The sequence below is a fragment of the Vicugna pacos genome, chromosome 5 (assembly GCF_048564905.1).
Source record: "Vicugna pacos chromosome 5, VicPac4, whole genome shotgun sequence".
NCBI classification, from domain to species: domain Eukaryota; kingdom Metazoa; phylum Chordata; class Mammalia; order Artiodactyla; family Camelidae; genus Vicugna; species Vicugna pacos.
In genome coordinates, this window is record NC_132991.1 from 87663655 (window position 1) to 87684437 (window position 20783).

The 20783-nt window shown below is 42.2% G+C and overlaps 1 protein-coding gene across 3 annotated transcripts in view; it reads right to left on the reverse strand.

Moving 5' to 3' along the window:
* Nucleotides 1-885: 885 nt before the first annotated feature.
* PID1 (phosphotyrosine interaction domain containing 1) overlaps nucleotides 886-20783 on the reverse strand; it is a 205965-nt gene continuing 186067 nt past the window's right edge. For all 3 annotated transcript variants that reach the window (XM_006207914.4, XM_072961802.1, XM_072961803.1), the window contains one exon: nucleotides 886-3068. In XM_006207914.4, the coding sequence (XP_006207976.1) occupies nucleotides 2592-3068 (477 nt within the window). In that variant the 3' untranslated portion in view covers nucleotides 886-2591. The remainder of the gene's footprint in view (nucleotides 3069-20783) is intronic.

Here is a 20783-nt window from a genome sequence, read left to right on the forward strand (position 1 = left end):
GATGTCATTGCGCATTTATCTTTAAATTGCTTACTAAGCACTGTGCAAAAACCTCATGGCAATATTATCAGAGCCAATTACTCAGCACGTCACACTTAGTGCCTTGAAAAAATACCACCAAATGCTTTCTGCTGTGAATAACTATATGTGCACTTGCCATCCAAATTTTACTGAGAGAGGAAAATAACATTGTTTTGAAATGTATGCTGGCTGGGGTCTTTCTTTTTTTTCTCTCCTCATCTTCAAAGCATATTCAAGGACAATGGAGTGAATCTGAAATTGGGAAAAGTTCGACTTGAAAGAAAATGCCATTTTCATCAGAGGAGTGAGTCAGTAATTCTTCCCTGAGTTCCTCTCTCCAGCAGTTCCTCTATTTTCACTTTAGAAGCCTTTACGTCTGTTACTGATTCCACGAAGAGCCTCGCTCAAGACACCAGGCTCCCTGGCCACCTGCCCTGCTGGATTAATGGGGCCGTTCTGAGAAATGGGGCAGACATTTTTAATTACTGCAGTTTAAGGGAATCACTCCGTGTTTACCTTCCACGATTTCAGTGCAGCTTCTCCAGAGAGGTACCTGAGATTTTAGAAATAATAATCATTTGCAAAATGCTCCAGAAAACTCTCCTCTGAAATACGCGCATCACACTACATAACTAATAATTTCCATTGTTGACATTCCCATCTCAGTGGAGGGGCAGTAATTAAACATAAATAGACCAATAGAAAATAAAACAAGACTTTTTAAAGCACAATCAAGTAATGAGTTATTGATGATCAAGCTTTAATATATTTTTAGATATAATCCTCTATTTATTTAATTTGATCTGTGTTGTCCTTCAGGGATTTTATTATTTTTTTTCCTTTACCTGAAAAAAGAAAGACATATAAAGTATGAAACGCCTCAGCTTTATTAATGCAAACATATTTTTTATTAAAGAATGAATGCATTTATGCTAAAGAGTAGTTTACATTTGTTGTCAAGCAACAAGCATATCTCCAAGAGGCGCGTTCCCCTCAATTCGACCCCATGCTTATTCTACGTGCCTTAAGACTGAACCCACCTTCGGGGGCACACGTACACACACAAACGCATACACGGACACACAGATACACAGACCGGAACACCGACACCACTGCTCGCTGAATTTGATAGACTCTCCTTTAAGGCTTCTGGAAGGCGTCCCCGAGCCCCTAACCTTAGTACCAGGATTAAGAAGAGACTTCAAGAAAGGAGCAGCATCACCTGGAAAGCTAGTCGTCTGCTCTCGGCCTTAAATGTATTATTTTAACCAATATTTTCAACGTCCCTAATGTTGACTCTTTGCATTTATGAGATTGAAAGATCCATGGAAGGGAGAAAACGCAAGCTCTCCTGGTGAGACGTTCTCCTTAGAAACACCAAACTGACCCTAAGATGGCAATCCAGTTGTAAGAGTAGAAGGTCAGACTTCCTTTAGAATCAAACGGACAGAGGTTCTGTAGGTAAGTCCAGTTTGCACAGCTTGCTCCCCACACGAGGGCCACGTTGAGTGATGGGGCAGGGCTTCCTAGTGGTACCAAATCAGATGTGAGGCTTGCCATGGAAGATTCCTCAGACAACACCGTCAACTACGTAAGTGACCAAAAATCCAGGTTGAAAAAAACAGGACTGCCTACATGGAGTTTGTTCGCTTGCTGATGACTCATTCCCTTTTGCCAGACTTTCTGTCGTGGTGGTGGTGGTTCTAAACGCCTGCTTTGATTGTTTCTTTCACCTGCTTGGTTATTTTCTTCCCTTTTGGTGGCCTGCGGTGTCGGTGGAGACGCATCCCTGGAGGGATGTTGGCGTGGGCTGGACGGGCAAAGTGGGTGGATGGGGCGGGAGGAGGAAAGGGGCTCTTAGTAGTTGCAAGTATGCTAAGAAAATAGATGACGTGAATACAATAAGAAGGTACTACTGGATACACTTATGTAATAAAAGCATTATCTGTAACTGTGAATTAACTGCCAGCTATCAGGTTGTTAGTTGTAAAGCTCGGTAAAGGCTGTGCTGACGTGCTCACTGAGGAGAGAATCCGACGCCAGCCAGGGGAGAGGAGCTCTCAGGTCTGCCTGAGATGTTCCTGTAACCTGGAGGGCCTCCTGGCGGCATCGGCGCTCACCACCTCCCCCTACAGCTGGGGCTCTTATAGGTGCATTTAACATTCTTGTTGGGTTTCATAAGGCAAGTTGGAATGATCCATCAAATAACAGCCGCAGAGTATTTGCCTGAGAGTGGTGAAAATCGGCATGAAGATCTCCTACAGGGAGGCACTGGAAAATGAGAACAAAAAAAAAAAAAAAAAAGAAGAAGAAGAAGAAGAGAGTCTAGAACTTTCCTCCCCATCCACACGCCCGCCCTCCTCACAGTCACAGCAGCAGCAGATTTCAATGTAACGTAATTACTTTAATAATACATTTCTTTAGATTTAGAATTGCTCTTCTGAATTTAAAAAGCTTGGTTGGCCAATAATTTGGCAGTCTTGTCATCCCAAATTTGAATCGTTGCTTATTCATCAATCGCCTGGAATTCCTGGACCAATGCTGCCTTTGCTGAAGCATCCTAAGTTCATTCAGCCATCATCGGATTCCAATTCCTGGGACACCTCTTCAGAGGAGCTGTTCCTGTGGATCCGGCCGTCGCTCTTCATACTGTGGAAAGTCTTCTTGAAGGCCTCCATCATGGCGTGGGCCAGCTTCTTGGCCTCCAGCTTGCTCTCGCACTCAACAGCGTGGCAGTCCATCTGATAGGACAGGTCGTCATTGATCTCCCTGTAAACCCAGGCGAAGATGTTGGGGCTCACATTGTGGTCGGCAGTGCAGTAGGCAATGCGGGCCACCTGGAAGGTATCCATGTGCACCGTGGCCTCACCTTTGTGGTCGAGGTGATGGAGCCACACTTGGAATGGCCGGATTTCCAGGAGGGCATTGGCTGGAAAGACATCTTCTCGGGCTAGTGTGTGCTTCTTCCAGAGCTCAATGACTGGCTTTTCTGTGCAGCCTGACAAAAACTGCATGCCTGTGGTGGGGACTTTACCCAGATAGGTAACCTGCAGAAGGAAGAAAAGAAGAAAATCAGAGAGGTCAATGGTAGGCTCTTGGTTCTAGTTGTTCATTCCTGTTCTCAAACAGTCACAGGGTCACCCCGGAAGGATGGAGAGGCATTTTTCTTCTTCCTAGAAGAATGACCGTCTTTAGAATTTATACTTTTCCTAACAAGTTGACCACTTGGCAAAGGTACTGAAATGTCTGTAATAGAGTTAGATTTTAAAAGACACCGATTGAATTCCTACACCATTTTGCTATCTGATGAGAACTATTTCCATTTAGTTTCACTTTTCAGCCATTTATTCATTTGCCCCATCTTTGGACTATAAGAGAAATTTTATATTTGTATGAACACCCTAGATGCAGTGGGTCCTCCCAAAGAAACATCAGCATTGTGTTGTCTGGCGCTTTTGTAATGACACTCTTTTCCATGTCAGTATTGGATCAGGCATGTCTTCAGAATTCATTCTTGTTTTATAACTGCAGAAAGTAAGATTCAAAAGCCTAAATTTCTCAGGTAAAATGGAACACAAAAAATAAGGTCATGTATTTATCTACTTGACATAAAGACACATTGTGTATAGCATCAGTGCATAACACATCTATTATCTGTTTTCTAAAACTCAAAAAAAAAGTATAATCTATTTACAATGAAATCAAAGAAAATAAAACTTTTCATCCAAAGAACTGCAGGCTTTTGGCATCCTGCCACAAGTCTGCTGTAAAAAGAGAGGCATAAACATGTTCTCCCAGGACTAATCCTGAATATTCCATTAGCTTCATCTTGCAAAGCATCACTAAGCCTGCAGATGGAGGACGGCTGAGAGTGGATTATGTGACGACGACTCTCAACTGCGATGCGGACAAGGGCCAGCGACCACACTGGCTGTTCGCCCAAGCAACGCAGCTTAACGTCTGCCTTCTACTGGGATTTGCAGTGGAGGCCACGAAGGCTGTGATGGACAGATAAGCCCCTTTGCTGAGCACAGAATTCGCAAACATGCATCTGAAATGCGAGAAAACAGCCGACTCTCTGGTGGTAACAGCTCCAGTCCTGCTACTTGATTACTGGGCCCTGCTCACCTCCGTCCTTGGCAATGCAAGCTTTCTCTTTGATAAAAACCCTGCCCAAACCTTCCTTAACTGTTCCAGTAAAGAACCACTCTCTGGTCCCCGTAAGACCTGGGCAACACAAAACATGGGTCGGAGAGACTGACTCACGCCACGGGTGAACCTTGGGAAGTCAATGAAACTTTGTTTTGTTACCTTTGGGGAGTTGAGAACACGGTCTGATATCCCACAAGATTACATTAATACAAAAAAATCACGTTAGCAAGTTGGCCCTTCTTAAAGAGATACAGGGGGAAAATGACCTGAGTAGTTTCCCTGGACGTAGAATCAAAAGAATTCTCTAAATAGAGTGTCCTTGAGGATGGAATGCAAAATGACGAAGTGATGTATCAACGCCGTCTCCTCTCCGAATGAGCCTTTAAAATCAGCCCTGATACCATCACTACTGGCCTGAGCTCTGGAACCCTGACTCTGTGCAACTCCCCCCAGTAAGTCAGTTATGTACTGCCTGCCTCGCATGTCCTGATTCCCCCAGTAAGGTCTCCAGAGTGTGGCATTCGCCCACATTGTTGACTCTAAGTTACTGAAAAAAAAAATTTAGGCTTGAAAAAAAGTGGATTTCTCTCTTTATTTTTGCATGCGTAGTTCAATAGAGATGTGCCTGATGGCTTTGCTTTTCAAGGGCAACAGTAAAACCTTTATTTTCCAATTGTCTCAGAGTGCCCAAGATTCAGTTATGCCATGCACTCAGGCATGCCCCCTATGGATATGGGGCCACGAGCACACATGTCTCATTATCCACGCGTCCTTTGATGTCAATACTCTTTCAGAGATTTACTCTGAATCTATTTACAGAGAGAGACCCCTTCGTGTCAGTCTTCCTCATGTGGGAAATTTGCTCTCACGGCCCTCTGTGGGCACTTCCTCCGTGTGAGTAAGAACACAGGACTCAGTGTGCAAGGCTGACCCGGGGGGTTCCACGACTGCACGGATACAGCGCCTATGAATGAGGACCGTTATCCGCCCTGTCTATGAAAGAGGTGAATGTTTCCTACATGAATAAGTCCCTTCTGAGCCTCATCCTTAATACCTGCCATCTCCCAGAGCCGCAGGGCAGACGAGAAACACAGAGTCACAAAATTATTCACTAAATGTCCAAAACGGTAGACAGATTTTTTTCAAGATGTCACCTCCTAAGGTGCTGGAACAAAGGGACTTGGACGATGACAAGAAGCTTCTTTAGGAGGAGTTACAACCAGCTGGAAATAGGCAGTAGATACTGGCATCTTGGCCACGCTTGCAGAAACAGGCAAGAAACAGACGAGGAATGAATCATTCTGAGAGAAATAAACAAACAGACCAAAAAATGAAAAGTTTTTCCCTCTGTGTCATTCAATGGCATACACGGATGCCCAGACACAGACGTCTGCACTGTGCATGAATGAGTTTGCCTGACCCTAGCTGAAGTAGGTATTGGAGAAGAATCACGGCGCATGAAAAAACACAGAGTCCACGGAGCCAAGGGGCCCATGAGAGTGTCTGCAGCATTAATGGTGTCAGATCAGGAGAGACTGGTGTCCTCAGAATCTCTCCTTCCCATCCATGAGTTTTCCGACACCCCAGCCAGCTCTCCATTCATGAATCACCACTCCCTCCTCATCTGCGGCAAAACAAACCCTGGCTGCCCAGCATGCCTCCTTCTGGAAGAGCCGGCACCATTCCGTTCCTTCCTCTCAGTAGCCAGTCCATTTTTCATTCTGACCTGAAAAACCCTTATTTAGGACCTGATTCATCTCAGCTTAGACCAGACAGCGGGATGGGAAAGGGTAATGATGAGGGTCCCTTAATGAAGATGGGAAATGGAACGGATGATCATGTGAGAACCCAAGCATCTGGTCTCCTGGGGGCCTTCAACTTTCCAGACCGGGTAAACCCCGCCTCCCAACTTGAGAAGCCCAGCTTTGGTTCAGGTTACTACAAGCTTTCTCCAGGATGACACGTCAAGAACAAAGATTCTCCAAAGGCCTTACTCAGGGTATAAAAGTTCTTGCTGTTCTTTCATCATCTGCAGGAGACTTCCTTCCCCCAGCTGACATAAAATAACTTGATATGAACACAGGATGGAGAAAACTTAACTGGGCATCCTCATAGACTTTGGGTTACAAGGCAGAGATGAGAAAAAGAAGAGCCACTCTTCCCCAAGAGCCAAATACCAGTCAAGCTCTTCTTTTCTCACATTAACTCTCACCTGCATGTTCAGAGAAAGGGAAAAGGACAAAATCCTGAGATTTATGATCCCAGCTTGAATTTCGTCCTTCCTTGCTGGTCACAGAGGAGTTAGAAGCCACTAGGCACTTTGAAGAGTGGGGATGGATCCAACGTGCCAGTGACCTAACAATCCACAATGCAGACAACGGTAATGCTAACCATGACCTTGAACTGGTATAACATGCTTTAAGCCATGAAGAAGATGTTAAAGGATAAATGTTGTTCACAGTGAAATCTAGGATGTTGTGAGAAAAAATGGAAGTGATGATATAAGATTTGGGCTTGAAAATTAAATTTCTTTAGCTGTACATTCATTTGATAAATGTTCACTGAGAACCTACTAGGAGCCAGGTATATTAGTGAACAACATCAATAAATGTCTTTGCCCTCTTGGGGGCCTACATTCCAATGATGCGGAAGATGCTTACGAATGAGTTTACAGAATGTTGTGTTATGTAGGCAAGGCTGGCCTTAGGGAGACGAACATTATGATTCTGGGAGCGCTTTTGATGGATCTGAAAACTTCTCTTGGGTTCAAAAAGGGTCTGAGACCAAAAACACCCCCATAGGTAGAAGACTAGGTAGGCCAATGGCTTTGGAAGAGTCCCCGGCCAGAGGGGAACCTTATGGGAGCTAGGAAGACACAGATGTACAAGATACAAGGCTGACTTTGTCTCCCAAACAAGATGAGCTGGCAGCTAGAATGCTGTCAGATACCCTACATTTGCCCTGATGTCTGGATAGATACTAGGGTTTCTTCTCCAGAGTAAGCCTTGGGGACCATTCCGGTGCCTATTTTTTGGGCAGATCTACCTCACCCTCATCAGGGCAGGAGTCGACCCAGCTGTCTTGTGGCCGGACAGGGATAAGGAGGAACTGTTCCCATTCCCCACGAGGCCATCCTCCAAAGTCTTTTGCTTTGTATCTGTTTGGCCAGGTGTGGTCGGCTAACCAAGGGGCAGGGGGTGAGCCTGGCTGTAGGGTACGCCTGCCTCTGACTTTAACAGTACACTTTATAAAGGGGAAGGTGACAACCCACAAAGGCTTACAGACTTACTCTTAATCTTTTCTTCAGTAGTAGTAATAATGCTGGCAGTAGAATGGAGATTTTCTTTTTTTTTTCTTTTATTTTTTTTTTAACATTTTTTATTGATTCATAATCATTTTACAGTGTTGTGTCAAATTCCAGTGTTCAGCACAATTTTTCAGTCATTCATGGACATATACACACTCATTGTCACATTTTTTTCTCTGTGATTTATCATAACATTTTGTGTATATTTCCCTGTGCTATACAGTGTAATCTTGTCCCCTGAGCACGTGTATACATACGCCTTTGCTTAGTGCCACTTATTTATTTATTTATTTATTTCAGTAATTTTCCTAAGGTTATGTATACTGGGAATATTTTTTTTTATTGTTTAGCAGTTGTTCCCAAGTATTCACATGGGCTATGTTGATAAAAACTATAAAAACATTAATGAAATTTTTACTAGGAGAGATAGCTTCCTTTTTATTATATAAATGTATATCATTGGAAAAAAAGCAAATTTTCTAAGACCCAACATCAAGGAAAAATTATGTGCTATTTTTGCACTCAAACAAAGAGATGAACATGGCTTCAGCTGTTAAATATAGCATGCCTCACAATTAGGTATTTAAGTGACAGATTTACTTCTGTTATTCATATTACAACTTAGTTCCAATGATGCAGAGTGATCTGAGAGGCTGTGTCCCATCTTACATTTATCAAGCAGTCCCCATGTGCAATTTGTCCTGTCAATTGGCTCTTGGATGTGTGAAGCTTGGAAATATTGTCATTGTCACTGTCAAAGACAGAAGCAATTTATCTAGAAGGCACTGAAGTGTGCTTTGGAAGACAAAGTCACTTAATAAAAATGACACCACATTAAAACATACATTCCCTCATCTGCTTCCTTCTGGTGAGCTGGCCCAAGGATGGTCAAACCACTGTTCCACTCAGTGGCACAAGAAAAACTTATTTTGTGACAAGTCTGATGTCTCCCCTTCTGCTTTCTAATCAGTGGAATATACCAGAAAGGGAGCAAAATTCAGGAGAGCTCTCTAGGCCCTAAAATGTTCACAATGAGAAATTCTCAAAATGATAAATCAGTATCAAGCACGCTGCTTGACAGTTATCCTCACAAATGGATCAAAGGGACAAATACTGGTGACAGGTAAAAAATGTCACCAATTTCTGTTCTTGTAGTGCTTTATCAATTCATTTTCTTTAGCACACAACTTGTTAGGAATGGACCAGAAAAGGCCCCGAACATTTAGAAAGAATAATGTTGAGACAGCATTCAATTGAAGGTAATGAAATAAACACACCAATCTACTGACTACAAGTCTAGAGCTCTTAATAGAAAACCATTGGAGGTTTGAAACAAGACAGGTACTCCAAGGCTAACTAAATATGGAATTACAAAGTATTCCAGAAAAGTGAAGACCTATGTTCAAACAAACGTCTTTACATGAATGTTCAGAGTAGGTTTATTTGTAATAACCAAAAACCAGAACCAGTCCAGATGCCTTTCAGCAGGTGAAAGGTTAATAAACTGTGGTACATCCATTCCTTGGAATACTACTCAGTGAGAAAAAAGAATGAACTATTGATACATGGAACGACTTGGTTGAATCACCAGGGAATTCTGCTGAGTGAAAAAACAACAACAATCCCAAAAGATTCCATACTGTATGATTCCATTTATATATCATTTCTGAAATGACAAAATTTGGGAAATAGAGAACAGACTAGTGGTTGTCAGGGGTTAGAGATGGAGGTGAGTGGCGGGAGAGGGGGGATGTGGTTATAAGAGGGAAACACGAGTGGTTACTGTTGTGAGGGACTTATTCATTATCTTGACTGCAGGGAAGGATAATGAATCCACACAAGTGCAAAAACTGTCTAGGACTAAATACACAAATACACACAAACTAGTACAAGGAAAACTGGGAAAACCTGAATAATTGCTGGATTCTATGAATGTGATGTTATATTATAGTTTTGCAAAGTGTGATCATTGGAGAATATTAGGTAAAATGTATATGGGACTTCTCTGGACCATTTCTTACAATTTAATGTGAATCAATTCTCTCAATAAAAATTTCACTTAAAAATGTCATCTCATCCATTGCACTGAGTAATTTGTCTACTACTTTCTATTTATAATTATTTATCAAAATTTATAACATACGTTGTTCTGACCAATGGAATATGCATACTTATTGTAAGGATAACTCAAACCAGAGAAATATTTGAACTTAAACTCATATTATATTTCAGAAAATAATTTTTGAAAATGTCGAGTATTTTTACATTATAGGGGAAATATGACAGAGTGTGAAATCAATATATAAAAAACAGTTCTGAAATCCATTCTCTCCCTTTTTGGGAGAAAGGGAAGATGACCCTAAACAAGAAAGAAATGGCCTGGTCTAATCTCCTTGTCAACTCACATTTAAAATATGATGTAAATTAAATCTTTTGTAACTATTTAAATGTATGATGGAAATATCTGTTATGTACTTCAAAATGTGTGGTCAACTAGACTATTTACGCATTTTGTAAAAAATGAAACGTAACCCTTAAAATAGGTCTTACCTGACTGATTATTATGTAAAAGATCTACTCATAATTAGAGAAATGCAAACTAAAATGACACCGAGATGCCTTTCTCACTTATCAGACTGGTGAAAATTAAAAAGTATAGCACGTATTATGCTGGCAATGTTGTGAAGAAACAGACACTCTTGTGTATTGTTGTATATGTGATAGACCTTGACATTGAGACAGAGTATGCTTGTGTGCAAATGCCTACATTCACACACACTTATTTCTCAGCAGTGCCCACTGACAGACTGCAAGCAGTGACAGGCCAGTAGCAAAGCTACACCTGAAACCCAAATCCTGGTCTCTAAATATCATTCTTCACTGAAAAGAGCCAGCCCTCCTTAGAGAAATAGTTGATTCCGGAGCTGGCACATGAAAAGGATGAAATGATCCTGCAATACCATGCTGAGTCAGGAAGTAAGAAAGTACTAAAGAATGGCAGAAATATATCCAAAGGACAGGGCACCAGCTTTGAAAGGGGCTCCTGTTAAGCAGACTGAGGACAACTTGACCATCAAAATAAGTAGTGATAGTAATGACTACAGCCCCAAAAATAAGTAAGAACCCATGAGTCAATGTTGATATAAATAGATAAAGGGATAAACTAATGGTGGGAAAAGAAAAGTTCTTCTAACAGAATACAAGCTAATCAAGGTAGAGATGATTAGGAAACCACAATTTGGCAACCACTGTAGTAACAGACGTTTCCAGCAAGAGGCAGCATCAGTGAATGCTGAAACTGGGGCTACAGGCTTGCTGAGAGATGGTATATTTATATAGCTTCAGGGTGCCTCCCCACAAGACACCTAGTAATTACAAATGGACAGTAATCAATTCTCAGGAGTGAAACTTAGCAGAACCCATCACAACCAAGGGACAAAGTAATGTGCATTGTGAAGGACGCAGCATTCCTTCTGTGACCTCCCTGCCAATCACCTGAACCTGCTCATGTGGAAATGTTGGACCAACCCAAACGGAAGGCACTGTTTAAACTTTAAAAATAAAAAAGGACAGAAAAAAAAAAAAAAAGGAATCTGCTCTAGATTAAAGGACACTAAAGAGACCAGTCACATAATCCTGGATTGGATCCTGGACCATCATTTATTTTTCTTTGGATAAAGAGTACATTAGCTCACAATTGTTAATATGAATAAGGTCTGTAGATTACATAACAGTATTGTATAAATGTTAATTCTCTGATTCTGGTATTTTATCAGAGAGTAACCTTATATATAAATATATATGTATATAAAGATAGATAGAGATAGATAAAAGGATATATAAGAATGAAGGGGCGTCCTAAGATCTTTCTGAGATGAACGACCACTTCAGTAAGCACATTTGTTTTTAGTAAGAGTGTACTTGCACTGGAGCAAAGGTTTCAAATCTTCACGGATTAAGGAAAAGGAAGAAGTTGTCTGTCACTTTTCAAGAAGCACCTGCTCTGTGGTCAAGAGAGTCTGATTTTCAGCCACAGGGGAGCAGCACTAGCAATGAACAGGTGCAATCCCCATCCAGCAGACAGGTTCGGATCGCTCCCTTCTGCTCTGCTCTGATCAGCAGAACCACAAAGCCACGGAGGCCATCAGCCCAGGTCAATAGAAAATGCTGCCTGACAACTCATGGTGGAGACACGTGAACCGCGTCAGAAGGGAGGTCTGTGTGGACAGCCAAGGCAGAAAAAGAAGATGGCCCGTCCATAATTTTTGAGGCTCTTTGCAAGGTGACTGACTCTTTGCAAGGTCAAGGAGACCTCATACACCAAAAACAAAGATACAAAAACTGCAACGCACAGAGTCAGGCCAGGAAAGCATGACACTGTTTTTTCAAAGAACTTATTTTCATTGTTTTAGTAGCTTCTTATAAAGATGAAAGTTTTCCCTGTAAATTCGTTGGGTCTTATATGCGGGTCTTCGCATATTGACTTTTTTGGTTGCACTCGCTCTGCTCTTCCAGTGGCTTCTGTGTGCGTCCACGTTCTCAGGTTCTTCCATCACTAGCCCCACAGGAAGGCTGCGATGCTTCATGTGACAAGATCTCCAGACACCTAAAGAACAATCCGTGGACTCGCGGGAGCTCAAAGTTCCATCACTGACAGCACTGGTGCTGGTACAGCTCATCCCTCGTCGGTCTACCAGGAAGCTGGTGTGACCATTGATTTTCTGCTCAGCTGGGTCCTGGAGTTCCCAGACACTGGTCAGATGTTCTTCTGGGTGTAGTCTAGATCTGGTCTGTGGGCTTATTTCTGGAGGAGATTAACATTTGAATCTTTAGACTGAGTAAAGCTGATGGTCCTCCCCAGTGTAGGTGGGCCCCATCCTACAGAGGCCTGAACAGAATAAAAAGTGGACTAGGGGAGAATTTGCTCTCTCTGGCTGACTGTCTTCAAGCTGGGACATTGGTCTGTCTTCTGCCTTTGCACGTGGACTCAGGCTGGAGCTACACCACTGGCACAGAAGATACAGCCATGGGGCAAGACAGATACAGTCCCTGCCCTTGTGGAGCCCATCTCCTTATCTTAGAGAGACCCCCAAATGTTCCCTAATTATCACCAACTCTCCACCTGTACCCAGGGATTCCACAGCAGTGATTTCACGAATCGAAGTTGTGAAGTCTCTGAAGGGAGGTAGACCGATTCCCCTTCGACACCAACTCACCCTTGGGGGGAAGACGAGATGAGCGTGTGCTGGTCATTTCCTAAGGGGACAGGCCAACGGAGCCTCGCACGGAGGTGCACCGGCTTGAACTGTCAGGGACTCAGAGCAGAGAGGACGTGCCTTAAGTGGGTCCTGGCACCTCTCTTCTGCAGGTGGCCTCACTCTTCCCGAGTCCCCAGGACTCTCTCTTTGTGCTTCTTGCAAGGTTCCTCCATGTCGCCTTGTGTAAGCAATATCTAGTGACCAATTACAACAGCCCATTCTAGAGTGCACACTCCCAGAACGCAGAGGCCTGTGGCCTAGTAACAGCATATGGCACATGGCTCGAGCCCATTAAATATTAAAGGAATAAAAAAAATCAATTAATTCTCCTTAGCCTCCAACATTTTAATGGCGTAATAATGTTATAGTTTTCAAACTCTTAAAATTCAGCATAATTTATGCGAAGAGTTTCTTTTCCTTTTTGACGTTGGTCTATTTATAATGGCTAATGAACAACAGCAATAATAATAATTCAGTTCCTAAAGTGAATGACTGAGATCCTGAAAAAATAAAAAAAGTATCCAAAAAACCCTGAAATATATTCAACTTGATATTGAAAGTATTTTTAAAATTAATTTTCCTTACTAGTTTAAAAAAAAAAACCAGGAGCAGGCAGAAAAGGTTAGAGGCGGGGGGTGTTTTTGTTTGTTTTGGTGGTTCTCTCGATTATTAGTTCGAGGTTTCTTTGTCAGGCCTCTGCTATCACCCTCGGCAGTGATGTCTTATTTTGTATGCTCAGTGCTTTTCAGAGAACTTGTGCACAGGCTCAGGAGGGGACCAGTGAGCGCCAGCGCGCCTGGACGGGCTGCACAAGGAAACAAAAGGATGGAGACCAGACTTTGGAGAGCACGTGTGATGATAAGGAAGCCTTCCTTTTCTGAACGCAGCTACGATGAAGAGTTTCAGGAAGCTGGAGGGAGATTTCAGTTAAATGGCAAGTGTCCCAAGTCCGAGCCAAGATGCCGGCCCTGCTCCCCAGCAGACACGGCAGTCCCAGTCTCCGGGTCTCCTGCCAAGAGCAGCAAACTGTGGCACCGTCACTTAACATGCCTCGAATTTGTGCACTCACAGAACTGGCAGATGGGCCCCTGCTGTGACAGGAGGGCCTCTGCCGCCTGCTTCAAGCGCCGGCAGCTTGAATCAAACTCGGCATCGCCCATCTCTGTCCAGTCACCCTGCTCGGCCTGGTGGCAATTCACTTCAGGGGCCAAAGGAAAAAAATGGCTCCCGGAGCTTCTCACTGATTCCGCCAAAGGAGCCCCCACCGTACCAGGAGCCACGCTGTAGCAAGGCCAGGTTCCCCTCCACTGAACAGATTCAGTTAAAAACCAAGCAAGCTGGGAGTAATGCTACCTTCCCCAACTTCAGACCTTAGTCCTAATACAGAAACACACACTCCACCAGCTGCCTAAAATTCCTTCCCTGCAAAGCTTTCTCTGTGTGTGGATGCTAAAAGAAACTTTAGTTATTTTTTAATTTACTTTTTATTGAGATGTGGCTTATTTACAGTATTATATGTTTTAGGTGTACAATAGGCTGATTCACAACTTTTAAAGACTATACTTCATTTATAGTTATCATAAAACATTGGCGATATTCCCTGTGCTGTGCAACATATCCTTGTAGCTCATTTATTTTATACACAGGAGTTTGTACTGCTTCATCCCCTATGCCATCCAGCCTCTGCCCCCTTCCCTCTCCCCACTTGTAGGTGACCACCAGTTTGCTCTCTATATCTGCGAATCTGTTTCTTTTTGGTTATATTCACAGTTTGTTTGAGATTTTAGATTCTACGTATATGTAATAACGCACAGCAGCTGTCTCTGTCTGATTTATTTCACTAAGCATAACACCCTCCGAGTCCATTCATGCTGTTGCAAACAGCAAGGTTTCATTCTTTTTTGTGGCTGAGCAATAAAGCAAACTTCAGCATCATTAAATTAGAAATGTGTGGTGTGCGCGTGTGTGTGTGAGAATGCACATGCATGTGTACGCACTTGCGAGAGAAAGTGACTGAGAAAATGCACTTTGTGGCACAAGGAAACAGGACGCAGTTTTTCTTTTCATTGATGTTTACCATGGGAAAATTAATAGACCTGGCTAAATCTTACGGAGACCAATCTTAATTTCGTCTTAATTGTCTTTCAGAAAAAATATGAAATAAGAATACAGTTTAAGCCCCAGATAATGAAAAACTACCCCTAAAGTAATTAATTTCATCATTGCCTCCGATCTTCCTCCCAAAGCAGAAGACAAGTTAGATTTTTATTCTTCTAACTAGAAGCCTAGATTCAAGGAAAGACTCAACCTCCATACTGTCTGATCCTTCTGTTCTATTTTGGTCTAGACAAGAAATTTATAATTTGATGGTGCCATCTTGCTTTCAAAATGTATAGGAAATCCACCAACTTAAACCTGATCTACAGTCCAGTCTACTTCCTCTCAATATCACATGAGACTTAAATTTCCCACACCTCCCCAGACTGCAGTTATAAAAACATGAACTCAGCTTATTTACACCAAAATTAAGGTGGCAAGATCTCCGACGACCTTGATCGCTGCAAAATAGCTCCCAATAAAAGAACTGTGATTGGAGGTGTCCCCAAGGAGATGCCACTTAAACCCCAAAACTGTGCCATTAGCCACGTGGCATCCCTGCATCCTTACTCCCAGTTCTGATCTCACTAGTTCCCACTCACTGCTACGCAAGCCTCTGGAGCACCTTCATGTCCACGAGGGGACCATCAACGTTCACGCCAAGAGCACTGCCCAGCTTTCAACCATGGGCTTCCAGAACCATCCAGGATTAGAGTCAACCTGGGAAAAGGGCCCCTCTCCTTCTCTGGGCCACCCTTGGTCACTGGGACCTACACAGCTGCATTTTGTACCCAGAGCGGTGCAGTCTCTCTTGAGTTGATCTTTCTATCTGATCCACACTCTTCCAGCAAAAGGAATTCAAATCCAGGCCAAAGGTCTGGACTAGAAGCAGATCAAGCCATCCTCCTCCACTTCCTTCCTGGACAACATACCCAAAGAAGGCTTCCCACCTCACTCTGGTTCCAAACTGGAAGCACCCAGACACTGGGGGAGGGCGGGCAGGGAAGCCATTTCTGTACTAATTACTTCTGGGCCCCAGTTCAGCCAGGTACAGATGGCCTCCTGACCCCACGATAAGATAAAAACAAAACAAAGCTCAATCCTCTTCACTGAAGCCAATACTTCACTAAGTAATAATCTGATTAGGAAAAAAAAAAGAAATAAAAACAGAATGAAATTTTAAAAAAAAAGATAATATTCAGTTTTTATGCCACCAGGAAATTAAGTTAAAATGAACTAGTTAAGACTTTTAATTATTTATGTACAGGTCTCATCCACAATATGAAAATAAAAATACTGCCTAGCATCCATGGAGTGGTAACTAACAGCAGCCTTGGGAGATGAGTCCTGCTTTCATTCCCAATTTTGTTCTCATTCTTTAGGGAACTGAGACACAGAGGTTCAGTCACTGGGGCAGAGGTCACACAGGCAGTCTGGACTCAAAGCTTAGCTGTTCAGGGCCTCTCTTACCACCTCTTTGAATCAAAATGGGATCTGCCTTCAGACTCTCCCTCTCAAGTGCCTGAGCAAAGGTTTGTGAATGGCTTGATTTCAAGGCTCTGCTCTACTTGGTGCAAGATCTCAGCCAGAGATGGTATAACCACAAAAGGGGGGAAAAAAAAGCACTAGACTCTACATACTAAGATTGGGGATATAAAGAAACCAAAAGGTCCCCTTATGACACATACTGTGATTTAAACGGATTCTGCTTTTCAGGGTGAGCCCTATAGGGGCAGATTACTCCCGCTATGACATGAGGAGTGAGGATTTTATACCTCTAAGACAGTCTCTTTCTGGGTGTGAATGAACTGTTGACGCTAGAGGGAACAGGGTCTAGCGACTTTCCTCTCATTTAAAAAGCCCTCCTCATGGACTTAAGTCTTAGAGAGCCCTTGATCTAAGGGTCCTTATGGACTAGGACCACGAATGTATCTCAGCCCTCTTCACTACCAGACTTTGTTCCTACCCACGTGGATCCCACCCTGCAGCCCTTGGTCCTAGTGGGAGGGACCCCCTGTAGGGGGCAGGTCTCTCAATCGCAAAGGGCAGTTAGATCCATCCGGGGCTGGCATTTATTTATTCTCTCATAAACATGTTTCCTTGATAAGAAAGAGGGAACAAAGCAAAACTTGCCACTCAAAAGCCCTGGGTAAAGAAGAGCAGCATCCCAAAGACAGATTCTGAGAGCACCGCGCAGGGACGCTGACCAGGGCAGGAGGTGGCTGAAACCCCACCAGCTCCGCGGACTCCAAGGGAAGCAGAGAAGTAGCAAGTAATGGATGACATATACTGAAATGCTCAGGTGTGCTATGCTAGTTTTTAATTTTTATAAATGTCAGATCTTACTTTATGTTTCATTTTGCAGTTTTATACATGAAATCTACTCAATATGATGTCTTACAGATTTTGTTTTATGATTTTTTTAATCATTTTTAAAGTAACAGTATTTTGGGTGTCATGCAAAATTAATATTGCAATATAGGGTGTTGTCATTTGGCTGGAGTTTGGCAAACACCACAAGACCCAAGAAATTAAATGCAAACTTGATTGTACATTTGCATTTTCCCAGGAGTGGAATCATCACTGTAAGCTGATTCTCAAAAGGATTAAGCAATGCAAAAGAAGATGCAAAAGAAGAAACGACACACTGCCTATAGGAAATTCCTAGCAGTAGAGCTATGGCAGTGATGAATATGACTGTTTTTAAGATTTTGGTGTATATTTTTAAATTACCTTTTAGAAACATCTCGCCAATTTTTATTCCCAATAGCTATGTATGAGATTCCGTCCACATACCAGACATTTATCAACATTGATGATCATCGTTTTTAGCATCTTTGCCAATTTAGCAGATGAAAAATGCTATCCTGTTTTTTTATTGTTAGTAAGATTAATTTTTTGTATGTTTATTGGCAACCTTTAGTTCTTCCTTGATGAATGACATGTTCAATTTCCTTGTTCCTTTTTGCTTCTACAGAGGGTGGTTTATTTTCTTTTCAATATGTGTATCGCCCTTTGTTTTACATCTCTCTCCACTGACCAATATGTCCACAACAATGATGAATAATATTGTTGACAACGGCAATCAAGGTTATTTATTTAAAATGCAGGCTGATTCCAAAACATCAGAAACGCACCCATGAGCAAACATAAGCAGCCAAACGCATTTCAACAACTTCTGTGTCACCCACGGAGCCATTATCAATAGCTCAGGTAACTGATAACCAAGAGCTTCCTATACGAAAAGATGATACGAGGCATATTCTGATTTCTTTCCCAAGTTTAACATCTCAGAGATCCTGAAATTCATTTTCTACAATTCAGAAGATCCTAAGAAACTTTCAAACTATATGCATTCCATTTTCAAATTCGATCAGAGTAGGGGAAAGCAAAAAAATCATCTACAAAGAACACGCATAACTCTGTGAACAATTTGCTTCATTACAAAGACATGAGTAGCCTTTGCCTGGAAGCAGAATTTCCCAGAATTCTCTAATTCTCTAACAATCAATTTAGTTTATCATGATCTTAGGAAAACAATTCACATGCTGAGATATATACTATATATACATGTATACATGTAAGTATTGATATATATTCATACCCCTACATGCACCTATCCATGTATAATTGTACAGTCAAAATTCTATAAATGTTAATTATGGAAAAGGGAAAATATGAAAGAATGCCAAAACAGTAAGTCATCTGGCTCTAGAACTTCTCCAAGATGACACCTCCAGTTTCTCTAGGTTATATTTTTGTGAATCTTGACAGAAGTGCATTCCCTGAAGCAAGATAAGAGACATTGTTTTCAATGCACGAAAGGCAGGCATCCCTCTCTGTGAAATCCCCCATTAGGGCAGCAGCCATTAGCTTCACGTCTCCCTCCTCCCGTATTACAATGCACAATGAGGGCCATGACTGATGAAAACCTTGGAGAGTTCTCTCGCTGTCAAACACAGAGCCTCTCCAGCACAGTCCTAACACAGCATCAATCTGGAAAATCTCTAAACTGGAAAATAAAGGGCTCAGAACCACTGTGGCAGCAAATCCATCATCCTGGGGTGAGACCAACAATACATCTGGACGGTTTTTTGGACTGTGCTGAATCAAGTCATTGGCCCTTAATAGTTCCTTTCTAAAAAGACCATCTTTCCAAATATTTGCTTGAAAAGTACACTCTCAGGTCTCAGCATGGTGATTACCAAATAATGGTGGATTTGGAAAAGTCCCATGAAGCTGAGGCCACACTATGTTGGCGCCATGTAAATATCGCTGTGTGCATATCCTTGTGCGGGACCCTTTCAGAGACACTCCTGTCTGGCCACAATCCATCAAGCCCTTCAGTGTCCCATCTGAAACCTGCAGTGAGCCTGCAACTAAGTCACTGAAGTCTGTCTCAGGCGTGAGCCATGACCATGACACCATGACGAGCATGGCGGTGGTCTAAGGGTCGTAACTGAAGACAAAAATCACATGCTTAAATGTCAATCACTGCTCTTTAAATCATAAGTTTTGTGAGCACCTGTTAACATTTTCTATGAAGAAAATAATCATTTGCTCCGCACAATGGATTAGAAACCCATCAGGTCAGCGGTGCATACAATATAAGAGAAAAGCTGGTACAGAAGGTAGGCAGGAGAGCCTACCGAAACAGTGGTCTGACTCTAGTGTCCCCAGGTTTCTAACTTTCTTCTAGGGTTCTCAACACACACTCCTGACTATCACCACAGTTGAACTCTTGTCCAACTTAATGGCTATTTCATGTGCAAACGCCTCTTCCTTTCTTTCTTCCTCCTGCATGGAGCAAATAAGCTCAAACTGTCCGCAGAATTTTACAAAAAGAAAAGGAACAACAACAACAAAAAGGAAACAGAGAAATTTTTATGCCATTTAAACAGACAAATATGCAAAAAAACAACAGCTTTGGAATACTAAGATATTTGAATCCTTATTATTATTTGAATTATGGATTTTATAGCAGGGAGTTGGGCTAATTAACTGGTACATGGTCTTGGGGAAATTCCTCAATCTTGGTTTCCTTATCTACAAAGTGAGGATTCCTTTAACAAATGTTTGCACTTTTTACGCTGTGTCAGAAGCTCAGACCAAAGCTATGGGAAAAAAAAAAAAGACAATCGAAACTAACAGTCCTTTATGTAATACAAAAAATAATACCTACAGTATTGGGTTGTGGCAAGGAGAAAGTTAAATGAGAATAAATGTCCAGTACATTACAAAGTCTCACCTTAAAAAAAAAACCCAGACCTGGAGGAGGTTGCCTTTAGGATCATTACAAACTGATGTGACCACAGCTTGCGGGTCCAGCTTGGATTCTTCTCCTCCAGTTCCTAAATCCTCTTTCTCCCTGCTTTCTAGGCCATTTGGTAGGTAGCATTTCTCTCTTGTAGCACTGGCAGAAATCCTTCCCATCGTGTCTACAGACAGAGCGACTAAACAGTTTCCTTCAGAAAGGCTCTCGCTGCCCAGCGATAGTCAGGAGCATCCTTTAGTCTCCAGCTCAGCAAGAAATGTGTGGGCTCAGAGTCCCACGAAAGCTTGGAGTCTTCCTGGCTTAGGCTCCCACTGCTGATCACACAGAGAACGCGGGCTGTTTCCACATCCATTAGCAAAGGATCATTTTGCTAAAGCAATTTAACAATATTACAATGTCTAAATATTCAGTACTAGGAATTAACCTAATGTCTATGTGTTAATCCTTGTGGCTCCAAAGGTTTCAACGACCCAGAAAAAATGGACAGATAGGAAATCATCTTCTTGAGGGTGCTGGAAAAAGATGACAGACAAATACACACATACGTGTGAGAATGTTTTTGTCATAGGAATTTTAGTCTTTTGTTTTTTTTACTCTTCTGGACTCTCTGGGTCCCTATAATTTTTATTTATTTTCTTAGTTTTTAGTTTTTGTATTTTTTATTGAAGTATAG